General features: G+C 33.8%; 1 protein-coding gene across 1 annotated transcript in view; it reads right to left on the reverse strand.

The window, feature by feature from the left end:
- LOC111151037 (cell division cycle 73) overlaps positions 1-14,851 on the reverse strand; it is a 114,087-nt gene that overhangs the window by 70,257 nt on the left and 28,979 nt on the right. Inside the window, exons 9-10 of the mRNA XM_022508754.1 lie at positions 14,245-14,323; positions 12,305-12,369 (exon numbers count right to left, since the gene is read on the reverse strand). Coding sequence (XP_022364462.1) covers positions 12,305-12,369; positions 14,245-14,323 — 144 coding nt within the window. The remainder of the gene's footprint in view (positions 1-12,304; positions 12,370-14,244; positions 14,324-14,851) is intronic.

A 14,851-nucleotide genomic window follows, 5' to 3' on the forward strand; every position in this document is an offset into this window, starting at 1 on the left:
CATTCCTCTCATTAGATCAGTATTATACAAAATTTTACTCATTTACTATTATTGTATTTGTCATTGGAAATTTGTGGAGATTTTATTTATCTCCTGTTATGTAAGCACCTACCTATAATCTCTGATTTTGCCTATCACCCTTAAGTTTAAAATATATACTATCTGGCCCTTTGCAGAAAATGTCTGCCAAACCTTGATTTTAATCATTACATTGAAGCCTTTTAAATCATTACAAACTAGAAAATGTAAGGCAATAATGAAAACACTCTTAAACCATACAAATTCCTTTACATTAATTACTTTTGTTCATATCTAACTCTACATTTCTCTACACTCATTAAAAACAATTTCACAATAGTTTCTAAGAATTCAGCTCAGATAACACTGAGTGGTTTTCGAAATTAGCTTTCCCTACAGACTTGATAATTGCTCAATGAATTCAACCTAAAATTACAAAGCAAAACAGAGTTTATATGAGAAATTTCTATTGCAGGGTAATAGATGACTTGCTTACTTTTTTATAGGTAAGCACCAAAAATCAATACAGCATTAAAACAAACCAAAAAAAAGCCTAAATAAAAATAGCAGTTTTTCACTGTAGACCAAACACAAACATTAGCATACTTAGTTTAAGCGTACCAACGAAGACTTCAAGCACATTTTTATCAGAATTATTTATGCATTTATGAGGGGGCAGATTATATGGGGGGGATAGTCATTTATGTGTGTAAGAGAAAACTATTTTCACTCTCCTATTACTGAAAATAGTTCTGGGGCGCCTGGGTGGCTCAGGGTCATGATCCCAGGATCCTGGGATCAAGTCCGGTATGAGGCTCTCTGCTCAGCAGGGAGCCTGCTTCCCCACCTCTCTCTGCCTGCCTCTCAGCCTGCTTGTGATCTGTCAAGTAAATAAATTAATTCTTAAAAAAAAAAAATAGTTCTGTTAATTTATCTAACTGAATTGTATATAAGAAGTATAACTAAATAAATCATGAACTAAAATAAGGAAAATTTTCTATAGGACCAGTTATCCTTACTAAAAAAATCCTTAGTACTTAGCATCACCTGATGCATATATGTACACCTTTCAAATAAATATGCCAAAGAAGCATTAAGATGGGTAAAAGATTCATCCCAAGACAGCATGATTACGTATCTACTTACAGTCTTCTACAATGGTACTCATATTAGTACTTCTCCATTTGAACTTTAATTATATTTGTTTTTGTACTCATTCTGACTGCATTCTAAATCTTAAATACTTAATACTTAAGCAGAATGCAAGAAACACTTAAATTGTAATGTCTTTGTAGCACTAAAATTATTGATTAATTAGTAGAGTGGGATTTAAGTAACCTCATTAATTTATTACTCTGAGAATAAGTGGAAGATAGAAATAGGTGATTTTCCAGAATCCTGTAGGGAATTCTTGCTCCTTGTGTCCCCTTCCAAATCAACAAAACTAAATAGGACTAAGCCAAGATCTATAGCTCAGACTTTTAGCCAGGTCATCTATGATTGCCTACTCTCTCGTGACAAATCAGAACCTTTGGATATCAACATCATGAATTTTAAATTCAAAAGACCTAGTCCCAAATCAACACTTTTTAATAAATCAAACAGAAGAGAATGAGATATTAGTCCTAAATCTGAATCGGTAATCTATACATCTAAAGAAATACATCATATTCACTTGAAATTAGTCAGACACACCAGTAAGAACAAAAGTCACAATGGCGAATGACAAAACCCCTCTAAGCAGTGATCAAGGAGAAAGGTTCCCTGGCCTTGCAAATAGGTCTGTCTTTATGGAAGAGATGCAAATATCAAGCAGTCTTACTTTAATACCATTAAACGTTTGAAGGATATAATTTAATGTCACTGTGCAAACTTACCATTATACCATCATCTCCCATGAGCTTCTTTACACAGAGAACACATATGTGCTCGAAACTATCGAGCATTCTTGGCAATTACATTCCTCAGTGTAAATTAATAAATCAGCATTTAGCATTTCAAATGCTACTCTCATAAGCTTGAGTAACAAATCTCTCATGGTATTATTACCATGGTATTATTACCCAGTTTTTTAGCCTTTCTCTGGGCCACAGCATATTAATAAGGAAATGCCACCCTATTATGCAACCTGGGATCCATGCAACTAATCTTCCCCTTCTGTGTCACTGTTCATCAGCAGCAATTATTTATGCTTTAATCTGTTACATAAGAAAATTGATAGTGAAAATTCTGAATGCAATTAGAACCAGATTATATGACCATGGACTGGATTCAGTAATCCACAGGAGGGTTCCAATATAAAATATAAATGTAATCCGACCAGTATTCCATAATGATGCATGCTGCATCAGCATGCTAATGTTTATAAAGCTTTAAAAAATATATTATACAAACTTCAAAAATACTAATGATGACTCTGAATGTTTAGAAATAAATCAAATGTGTACTATGGGCCTCCCCAAATTTGGTATTTACCAATTTATTGGAAGATATTAGATCAATTATATCTATTACATTTAGTCAAGATAAAGAAAAAAATGTTACCAATATAAATTTAAATAATTAAGCTTTTAATGTTTATTTTTCCTGTTAAAGTAACTTTTATAGGGGAAAAAATGTGACATTATATACCCAAGTTCTTGATGAATTACAATGCACCCACAAATTTACTATCAGAATGGCTGGTTATTAAGATGTAGTTCTAGGGGTGCCTGGGTGGCTCAGTCCGTTAAGCATCTGCCTTCAGCTCAGGTCATGAACTCAGGGTCATGGGATCAAGCCCCACATCCGGTTCCCTGTTCAGCAGGGGGCCTGCTTCTCCCTCTCTCCCTCTGCCTGCCTCTACTTGTGCTCTCTGTCAAATAAATAAAAATCTTTAAAAAAAAAAAAAAAAAGATGTAGTTCTATGTTAAAACTCAATTCCTAAGGACACTTAAATATTTTGTATAACGTTTTAAGATAAAATTATATTTTAATCATATCAGAAGCTGAATTTGTTTTCTTTTAATAAAGAAAACTAAAAGCCTTCTATAGGGGCAACTAGATGGCTCAGCTGGTTAAGTGTTTGCCTTCAGCTAGGGTCACTATCCCAGAGTCCCGGGATCAAGCTCAACATCGGGGTCCCTGCTTCTCCCTATTCCTCTGCCCCTCCCCCCACTCGTGCACACGTGTGTAAAAAATCTTTAATAAAAAATATTTAAAAAAATAAAAGCCTTCTATATAACAGAGTTCAAATTCTTCTGAAAGGTCAAAGAACTGCTTAATTTTAGTTCTCAAATTTGATATATTAAAATATATGAGGAATACAATTCCAGAATGTTTACAGCAATACATGTATAAGACAAAAAGACACTGAAAGACTGAAGCATCTATCGAATTTAGGATGGTAAATCATTAGATGGATAGTGTCCACAATTCACTGTTTGTAGATAATGATACTAAGTCAGTTATTTCTGACTTAAAATTTTGTAAAATATTAAATTGACTTGATTTCAAAATAACTATTAAATCTAAATACAAAGAGCAAATGTTTTTTAATGACAACATAAAATATGACAACTTCAATAGTGAAATAATTACCTGAGTTCTATGGTATGCCTTTTATCTCCAATGAAGTCAAAAATAAAAATCTTAAAAAAAAAACTTTAATTCCTTAGCATTTCAAATGAATGTCTTTAACTTATTCACAGCAAAGCACCATTCTGAAATTTCAAATAAGAACTTAGTTTCTAAATACTAAGATTTGTCCAGAGAAGTAAGAGTTTAAAAAACAGATACTTAAAATGAATGTGGGAACAGTCACTCACAGAGGAACATGAGAAGCAGGAAAGATAAGAAGAACAATACTAAAAGAAACATCCATCAAGAAAAAGACCTGGAAAAGAAACCAAAACTCAGAATTAAAGATCAAATGAGGGTTGGCAGGGTTGGGGAAAGGGAAGGGAAGGGGATGAACTAACTAGAAATGCAATGAATATTAAGACAAATATAATTAAGACAACAAAGAAAATAAAGATTGAATGTAAAGTTTATACAAAAGATTGAAATTCACTGAACATTTAAATCAATTTATGAAGACCTAGAAATTGATACAGCAGTCTAAAACTCAGTCAACAACCACCAAAAGAAAAGTACCTATCAAGGAATTACCTAAACATCTAATTACAGAATGTTATCAAATATACTAGGTTTTTCATATGAACAAACTGATTCAAATCATGTCATGAAATAAAGGAAATATTAAATATTGGCACTTTTCCCTCAAAATAATGAAGAGAAATACATAATATATAAAATACAGCCATGCCTATATTAAATAATGGTAGCCTAAAAATATACTTGAGAGGAGTTATAATTTGCAAGTGATAAAGTATGTTCAAGATACTGAAGTTGTACTGATGAAGGTAAATAGAAACTGGAATAAAATGCTGTGCTATAGTAGGTCCAAGAGAGATTTTTTTTTAAAGAAGTTTGTTGTTGTGCACATCTGGGTCATGAGTAACTACAGCATTACACATGGAATTACAACGGAAAGATTTTATATGATCAAAATGAAATTTTATAGTATAAATTTTTATCATGCTGTTAGCAAACATTATTATATTTCCAAACTGGTTTCTATTTTCCCCAGTTCTTACATTGATCAATATTAAGACACTGGAAAAAAGGTGACATTAACATTGTTATTAAAAATTACACAAGAGTTTCTAGGCTACTTCTGACATATGTGCCAACATAAACTTTATTTCTTTCAAAAATAAGTCTCAGAAGTTCTGCGACTATGATATTAACTACATGGTCATGAGTAGATTAATTTTAAAGAAATCTTATAGATACTATTAAAATCTCTAAGACACTTTGGATAAGCCAATAATCACTCTTTAAAAGAAATGCAAAGCTAAATTAATAGAGTTTAACTGTATAGGCTTACACCAAAAGTACCATCCACTGTGCAAAAGATTTTCAATAAAGCTCAATAAAATACACAAACTAAAAGAAACAAAAAAGTAATATTCTAAAAATGTACTTCATATGCATTAAAATTTCCTGACACCTATTGATTTTTTATAATTCATTTTTCTTGAGTTAGATTAGAATCATATATTGGTTATGTTGACAAAATAATAAGGTAAAATTAGATTTTAATATCTCTCACCACAAGGAGTATCACTGCAAGAAGACTGATAGACACCCATCTAAATAAGTGTTCCGTCTAAATACTACCTAACTTTAAAAAGGAGAGGAGGGTATTTTCTGTATTATTCAGTATGAAAAGTTCACAAAATATTACCTATATTTAATATAAAAATATTCCTCAATAACTCAATGCTACAGGCGAACAGCACTGTAAATCAATGTAAACAAGGTATGCCTATACACATGTAAACCTCAAAACAAACAGCCAGAGAAGTTATTGTAATACCATTTTTCAGATGAACAAAACTGATATCTAATTTGTTGCAACGAACAGCTCAAAAAAACCGTAACAAAAAGCTCACTGAGCCTGGGTGGCTCAGTGGGTTAAGCCTCTGCCTTTGGCTCAGGTCATGATTTTAGAGTCCAGGGATCGAATCCCACATCGGGCTCTCTGCTTGGCAGGGAGCCTGCTTCCTCCTCTCTCTCTCTCTCTGCCTGCCTCTCTGCCTACTTGTGATCTCTCTCTGCCAAATAAACAAATAAAATCTTTAAAAAGAAAAAAAAAATTAAAAAAAAAAAAAAAAGCTCACTCTTGTACCTTATCTTCCCTGTAAATAGACAGAGTCCAGATCTATAAGGAACACATTAAAAAAAAAAAAAAGAGGGGCGCCTGGGTGGCTCAGTGGGTTAAGCCGCTGCCTTCGGCTCAGGTCATGATCCCAGGTCCTGGGTTCAAGCCCCACATCGGGCTTTCTGCTCAACAGGGAGCCTGCTTCCTCCTCTCTCTCTGCCTGCCTCTCTGCGTACTTGTGATTTCTCTCTGTCAAATAAATAAATAAAATCTTTAAAAAAAAAAAAAAAAAGAAAAGAAAAGAAAAAAGAAAAAAAGCTGGAAAAATCACTAGGGCAAAACTACTATAAAAAGAATATGAGAGGTATTTTGAGTACCAAGAAAAAATATTGTCTAATTAAGTGATGAACTCTTAGAAAAGTCTATAAAAATGCAAATATTAGAAATAAACTGTAAAAAATATTAATGTTAACACTTAAGTATTACATCATGCAACAGGCAATAAACATAAAATTAACTTTCAAAAGCTTAAGACATAGAACAAGTTACTGACAGAACCAAATAATATTTTGTTTTGTTTAGGGGATGCACCTTCATACTGCTCAGGCTGACACAGGACAGAACCACCCTGTTCCCTGAAATACCAAGACAGCCAGCAAGTTTTGAAAATTATTTCAAGGGCAATATAATATTTAAGCAGAATAATATACCAATATAAATACAGAATGCAGACAATTATGAATTATAAAAGTAATATTCTTATTTACAATTATGACCACATACTAATGTCCCAATACTTACTATGCTCTTTGATTTTTTAAAAAATTTTATTGGAAGTATAGCTCATATAGTCTCAATATAAAAAATAGTGATTCGATAATTATATATACAATGAAATACTTCACCATGATATATGTATTACAATACTGAATGTATTCCTATGCTATGGTTTTCATCCCATGTGGCTTATTTTATAACTGAGTTTGTACCTCTTAACCCCCTTTACCCATTTCACCCATCTTCCCCATATACTTTTATGATAAAATTAAATAATTTAAATCTAAATAAATGTCATTAAAAATTTTTTTTAAGTAAAATCTATGCTAGAGATGTGGAGCTCAAACTCACCACCCTGAGATCAAGAGTCACATGCTCCACCAACTGAGCAGCCAGGCGTCCCTCATTTCCTTTTATATATGGGTCTCAACAAGTAGACAGAAAAGCCTAACCTAGCTAAGTTCTTACCCATCATATAACTTCTTTGCAGCAATTTTCTCCCACAGGATAAAGAACACTAAGATAAACAGCCACAGTAAAAATATTCCCATTACTATAGAAGAAAAGAGTTTTCGTAATTTTTTTTTTTTTTTGATAGAGATCACAAGTAGGCAGAGAGGCAGGCAGAGAGGAAGGGAAACAGGCTCCGCGCTGAGCAGAGAGCCCGATGTGGGGCTCGATCCCAGGACCCTGGATCATGATCTGAGCTGAAGGCAGAGGCTTTAACCCACTGAGCCACCCAGGTGCCCCGAGTTTTTATAATATTTAAATAAACTCATTTCATAACTTTGAATGAACAAGGGATCATTAAACATGTAATATTAAATACACCTGTGACACTAAAGCTGCCTACATGTACACTTAAGGTGAAATTATATATAAAATCATAAATTCATTAATAAAAGTAACCATTATTTATTTGTTGTCTATCCTGTGCTAATAAGCACTTTACATAGTGTCTTTTAGTCCTCAACAAGACTATGATGTGAGTTCTTTATTAAAAAATAAAAACAAAACCCGTCACTGAAAGGTTAAATAATCTCACCTTCATCAGTGGCATAATGAATGAAGAGTTGGGATTCAAAGCCGGAACTGACTTCGAACCCTTAAATACATACTGCTTTCAACTGATTACCTTCTCTTTAATAAGATAACACCGCGTTTATTCAGATCAGGGATTTCAAACTAAAAGGCCAGTAGGGTCTAAGAAGGTAGTACCGTTGACCCTTGAACAACATGGGTTTGAGCTGCACAAATGCACTCATATGTGGATTTTTCAGTAGTACAGTATCATAAATATATTCCTCTTATTTCTAAATGTTTTCTTTTCCCTAGTTTACTTTATTGTAAGATACAGTATATAATATATATAACATACAAAATATGTGTTAATAGACTGTATGTTACCTATAAGGCTTCCATTCAACAACAGGCTATTAGTAGTTAAGTTTAGGCAAGTCAAAAGTTATATGCAGAATCTCAACTGCCTACAGGGGGTAGGGGGTGTCAGTACCCCTAACCTCAGTGTTGTTTAAGGGTCAACTGTATAAGTAAAGACTATCAAAGACAACAGGGCAGTGAGGTCTATGGACCACCTAAAGAAAACATCCCATCTAAAGGCAGTCATTGGATCCGTGTGACTCTTACTACACTAGACTACCCAGGACTTAACTACGCTACCAAAAGTCAGATATCTTTTCAAAAGAAGCTGAAAATCTAGACTCTTTTTGTGACATATTTTTATTTTTAAATCTTACTGCGTAAAATAAAATTTTAAATGATAGCAGATGCCTAATAAAACATATGTGGGACCACATTTAGACTGGCACAATGAATAATCCCAGAAGTATGCTAAGAGAGGCATATGATGTCAGTGCACTAGCATTTATAAACAGACATGCTGCATCTAACTCTGAGAAGAAATTTTCCCATAGGCACCCTTAAAATCTACACAACAACTATTATAATAAGCACTCAAAAAATATTTGCTAAAGGAAAAGAAGGGAAGGAAAGAAGAGTGTTTAGTAATCAAGTCTTAATCAACTGTCTCCATCTCCTGCTAGCCTGGACTCTTAGACACAACTCTAGAGCATTACTACTACTAGAGCACTCCCCTAACACTCTAAGCAAAGATGAACAAATTAATCAAAAACCAAATGAGAATGACGGAAACTTTATAAAATGGGAACTGGAAGGTTACTAATAAATGCACTCCTGCTTAAGAATATAACTTTATACTGAGAGATTGAGATTCTGGATATTATTTAATAGTGAAAGTTGATGATGATTACACCTCTACTGTAAATACTGAATATCCACCCAACTGTACTTACTAATGGGAAAATGGCTCCCAAGAAAAGGCTTATTATAAAAACTATAATTCTACTGGAGTCAAATCAAAGAACAATCTTAAAGGAAAGCTTTTGATCTGCACAATTTCAGAGTGTAAAATATTCCTCAAAAATGAAGACAGCAAGGTAACTGAGAGTCAGTGATATTCAGTAAGAACTAAGAAAAGAATAAATGGGGGCTAGAGTATGTTACCTTCCTACCTGAACATTAATAAGCTAGATTAGGAGGTTAAAATGAAGTAGTCCTCAATTCAATTATCAAATCCTCACAAATAACAAGAGTGCACTGTGACTGTATCTTTTTATTCCTACTCTAGTGGAACCACAGATAAGTTCTCTGCCAACACAGAAAAGTCTTCATCATCTCCTCTTCTTTTCTATACAACGAAAAGCACCGTCAAGTGGCACTTTCTTAGTCTAAGATGGCTCCTTTCACAAAATGTATCTTCGCAAATACATTCTGGTATTCCCTATACTAAATGGTTTCCGGTCCCAACCCATAATGACTAAGATAGTTCACTTAAACTGATTCTACACAATTCTAGTTCTTTCCAGTGTTCTCAAAAGGAGGAAGAAAAGGGACAAACAATCCTGGGAAAGAGCGCATACTCTTGTTTTTCAATTTAGATATACATATATTAGAAATGACGAAATTCCTGTACCACAAAAATCCATTTAATCTATTATTTCTTAAACATTATATAACCCAACTAACACATTTTGGGGAAAGTCTACCAACTTCGTAAAGCCCTTTAGCAACTCCAACATCCATGTCTTATGCTACTGTATTTCTTGGCCTATGTCAAAAGTTAACCAGATTCAACTATATAAACTTGTAACTTTAAAAATACCTGGGCTTCTATTCATATATTGAACATCTATAAATTATTGCCTTCATAAACATAAATTTCAATAACATGACTCTTATGAAATACTGTCAAATCACATACTCCTTTTCTCTATTAACAAATGAAGACAAAAAATCAATTACATAAAAATTTTCTAAACATCTGCACAACCTGATTAACTTAATCTTATATCTAACAGGACTCTGGTGTCTTGAACTTAAAAGATATATAGACCAATCCTAATATAGACTGGTACAATTTTAGTAACTATGCAGATCACCTACACATGTCAAAACCCTGAAAAACAGTGGTACCTAAAAGGAGCTCATATGTAAACTAGAAAGGAAATCACATCAGTGCAACAAAGCCTTTAACATATATTTAACTGCTTTTGTGTGTCTGGGTGGATATCACAAGAGAAATCCTCCTTGGAGAATAAGACAAAGTTAGTGAAACTAGTAATTTCAAAAGAAAAAAGACAAGGAAAAAACATTACACTGGAAGCATAAGCTTGAGATTCAAGTAAAAAGAAATAATTATCAGAACAACTTCAAAGCTTTCAAGGTCAACCTCTGCATGCATTCTCTAACAACAAACAGTACAGAGATTCAAACGGGGTACTAAAATATGGGAAGTACCAACAATTTGACCATTTTTAGTCTTTCTGTTGCATTCCCACATAATATCTATATGTGATTATTTCTGTAAAAACAAATGCCATGGGACGCCTGGGTGGTTCAGTTGGTTAAGCGGCTGCCTTCGGCTCAGGTCATGATCCCAGCGTCCTGGGATCAAGTCCCACATCGGGTTCCTTGCTTGGCGGGGAGCCTGCTTCTCCCTCTGCCTCTGCCTGCCTCTCAGCCTACTTGTGATCTCTCTCTCTCTCTGACAAATAAATAAATAAAATCTTTAAAAAAAAAACAAAAACAAAAAAAAAAATGCCATAAATTTGTTTAAATTCACCTCTATTGTAAGTATATTTAGAAGCAAAGTCTAATGAGGAAGCAGAGCCGTATCACTCTGTTTAATTAAGAAGCTGTCCCTGGATTCTAGAAAAACTGTTCTGTAAAAAGCATCACTATAAAAACTATCACTGATTTTACTATTTGCATGGAAGCTCAGTAATGAAACCAGTTTCATGGCATTTCAGATGAGACAAAAGTTAAAACAACAATGACCACAACCACAAAAAAGTCCCCCTGATGGTTACCTAAGGCTAACAAATGCAGTTCCATGATAATTCACTTAGGGAATGGCCAGTAGGCAAGTTCTATTCCCAAGAAAATGTCAATAAATGAATCTTTTAAAAATTTAATCTTACAGCCATGAGCTACATTTTGAAGTCAGAAGAACTAGGCAGATCTCATAAGATGAGTTTGTCTCATCTTTTACCACCTTCCCCTCATTCACTACGCACTGGAGATACTGACCTTCATTTATGCTCTACTGGGCCTCAATCTTGACCCTTGAGCAGTCTTCCCAAGAATGCTCTTCTGCAAGGTCTGCTGTGCTCAAGTGTCACCTGCTCAGAGAGGCCTCTATGACTACTCTCTCTATAGAACCCTTGTCTGGTCTTTATTTACAGCTATAATCCCAGCAATAAGAACAGAGTCTGACACAAGCGCTCAGTAAGTACTTGTTAAATGAATTAATGAGCTCACATACAATTTCAATCACACAAAAACAAATCTGACAACTTAAAAAACAAGTGTACTAGCAAAATATCTAATACTCAATTCCAATTTGAAGTCCAAGAAAAGGAAAAAAAAAAAAAAGGTCAACTTTTAATAACAGATTCTCCACGTTTATTTGCTATCTGCTCTGGAAGGCATGGCAAGATATATCTTAATTCTGAGATATTACAGCAAATATATGAAGATTCCATGTCATATTGAGTCCTCAAAGATCTGATGATTCGTAAACAAAGACAAAGTAAGTCTGGTATTAGCTTTAAAATTTAGTGGTACTCTAATACATATACACAGTATTTTCAAGTATAATAATAATCTGTAATATAAATACTCAAAATAAGGTTAATAGATCCTGTTCTACATTACCAAGTCCTATCTATCACTGACTAAACACAGCCTAAACAGAACATCCGGAAATAATCATTTTCAGTGTGTTAAAAAAATATATATAAAAGAAAGTCTGCCAAAAGTGAGCCAAAGGCTTTTAAGTGCGGACCTCTAAGTACCTGGTTCTGGTAAGTACGCATTTTGTAAATATTACATCAACCATTACAATCTGTTTTCTTAAAGAGCATAAGGCATTACATTTTAAAAAAAACATAAGATACTATGGAAAATAATTCCAAATTGGACCTTGCAACTCCTCCCTAGCATTAAATACTCTAACCAGGGAGCATCCATCCTACTTGCAAGTTAACCAAAACAGCTTTTATTTAAACACACTCAACTCAGTTAAACCAAAAGAAGGATATCCACAAATCAACCAACCAACCTACAGATCTATCAGCACAATTATTCATTAAAGATAAACGTCTGAAACAGAAAATAATGGAGAACAAAGACTTTCTTCAACATCTGCTACTCACATAAAATGCCCAGAACAAAAGAACCTCTGCAGTTAAGGTGACTTACCGTTACAGATTTCAGTGTCATACCATGATAGGTGCCCATAGTGTCGATTTTGAAGCCTTCCGTTTCTACAAAGAAAGGGGGCTTGCTATTAGATTTTATGCATTTCGTGATCAATAACAAAACTAAAGTAATAATCTGTGTTATAATCTGACAGCTTAATAATGTAACAAAGCATCAAATGTACTATTCATAGAAAATTAAATTACATGCCTATGAAGATAAAAACTTTAAAAGCAGTACTAGTCCCAAAAATATATTCAATACATGCCAGTGAGGCCTTTTGTAGAAGCTAGCTAAGACTATTTCTACAATTGTGTTCAAAAGTTTTGATATTTTGGGACTATTAAAAATTAGACTGAATAAAGTACTCTGTAACCTTAAATTATTTACTTCTAATACTCCTTCACAGTAGCACTAAAAGCTTCTAGTATCGTGAGAAGGTCTTAAATTATGAAAAGTTCTGTTTTAAAATTACAATCACAGGCATATGACACATAATTTGTATAAAAGCAATGCTGCAAATAGTGATAAAGGTTCCAGGACAGAGTCTAAAAATGCCTTTCTGTAAAGGCATATTATATCAATACAATTATATTAAATATTTTACACATTGCAAGCTATATGTCTCTATCACAACTGCTGATTTTACACATCAGTGGAAAAGATAAACAAAATATGTAAACAAATGGGCATGGCCTGATTTGACCCACAGAGGATTGTAATTTGCCAAACCCTACTTTACATAATTCATTCCACAAGAAAAACTACAGTGAATAAAAGAATGAACCATTGTATTTCTACAGCATGTGTTCACAGGACATGCCTTTAACCAGTAAACGAAGTCAGCACACAAAGTACAGAAGCAATATATCCTTTAATGAAAGTTAAATGGAGGAGTTAAACTTCCAGTTGCTTCTACCTCATTTTTTCCCACAAATCAAAATAAATGAAGATCCCAAGAGAAATTACAATGACATTAGTACCACTTCACTAACCACCACAGTAACATGGAAATGATTCACTATTGCATTAGCCAGTATACCACATAGGCTACCCCAAAATAAGCCCTCACATAATTACTAAAATCAATACTTCCCAACCTCTTAATGTATACATTTGCAACTTCAGAAACATGATTTGATATATAGAATCTCCAGTCTGAACTTCTGAGAAGCAGAATATTAGATAACAGGAAATATTTATAGATAGCTTACTATATACCAATTACTATTCTAGACACATTATTAACTAGTCTAATCCCCGCAATGAAACTAAAAGATAGATACTACCACTATTAGTAGTATTGCAATGAAACAACGAAGAAATTAAAACAGAACGCAGTTAATTTATTGAAATTCACGCAAAAAGTAACTGTGATACAGGCAATCTGGATCCAGAATCCATGAAATTAAACCAGGGGTTGGCATTCTTTTTTTTTTTTGACAGAGAGAGAGAGAGAGAGAGAGAGCACAATCGAGCATGGGTGGGGGTGGGGGGAGATGAGGGAGGGAGGAAGGGGGGGAAAGAAAGAATCCCAAGCAGGCTTCACACCCATTATGGAGCCCAACATGGGGCTCAATCTCAGAACCCTGAGATCACGCCCTGAGATGAAATCAAGAGTCAGACACTTAACTAACTGAGCCACCCAGGCACCCCAAGGGTTGGCAAATTTATTCTGTAAAAGACCAGATAGTATTTGATGGCTCTGCAGGCCACGCAATCTCTGTCACAACTCAACTGCTGTCACAGCACCAAGGAACCAAAGATAATACATAAATGAATGCCACTGTGTTCTAGCAAAAGTTTATTTATAATATGTGTTGGGCCAGACTTGGCCTGCAGATGTTTGCCAACACCTGCTCGTAGTAAACATCAAGCTATACTACCTCTCACATTCGGCGCCACCACAGTTAAGGGGAATATAAAATTAAGTAACTTGCCTTCTTTTCCTTTGAATCTTTCCTGGTCGTATCTATTGTAGGCAGCTGGGATAGGCTGTTTGGTACGCAATGTGGGATCCTGCAGAAAAATTAATTATGAGTTACATGTTAATATTTTAAATTGCTACTTAAAACTCAGAATAAGAACCACAGTAAGTGTATTATTTTCTAAGCTTTTTCCTTACACTAGGCAATAAGACAAAAGTGGGGAGTCATTTGATGTTTATTTTCAAGATATTATTTACTGGTAGAAAATTATCATTGCATCAGGGACAAGAGCAAAAGACTCCAAATAAACCTGTATCATGGCAAAACACAAAACTGCAGAAATAAAATAGGTGTGCTTAATAATTTCATTATTACCTAAATTTCTTCATGAAATAATAAATCCCCAATTATGAATTATTTTTTAAAAAAAAAACTTAATTCAAAGCTTACTGAACTGATATTTTAGAGCGTTTTAACAAAATTACTCTCCAAATTGTTATTGATACTTAAATAAATATGACAACTATCACAATAAACCCACTATAAATGCACAAGATAAGACTGAAGCTAATAAAGATGTTACTAGTTAAAATACTTAGAATAAGTTGTCAATCTAATG

Source organism: Enhydra lutris, unplaced genomic scaffold (assembly GCF_002288905.1).
Source record: "Enhydra lutris kenyoni isolate GAN:26980312 unplaced genomic scaffold, ASM228890v2 scaffoldscaffold25, whole genome shotgun sequence".
NCBI lineage: Eukaryota > Metazoa > Chordata > Mammalia > Carnivora > Mustelidae > Enhydra > Enhydra lutris.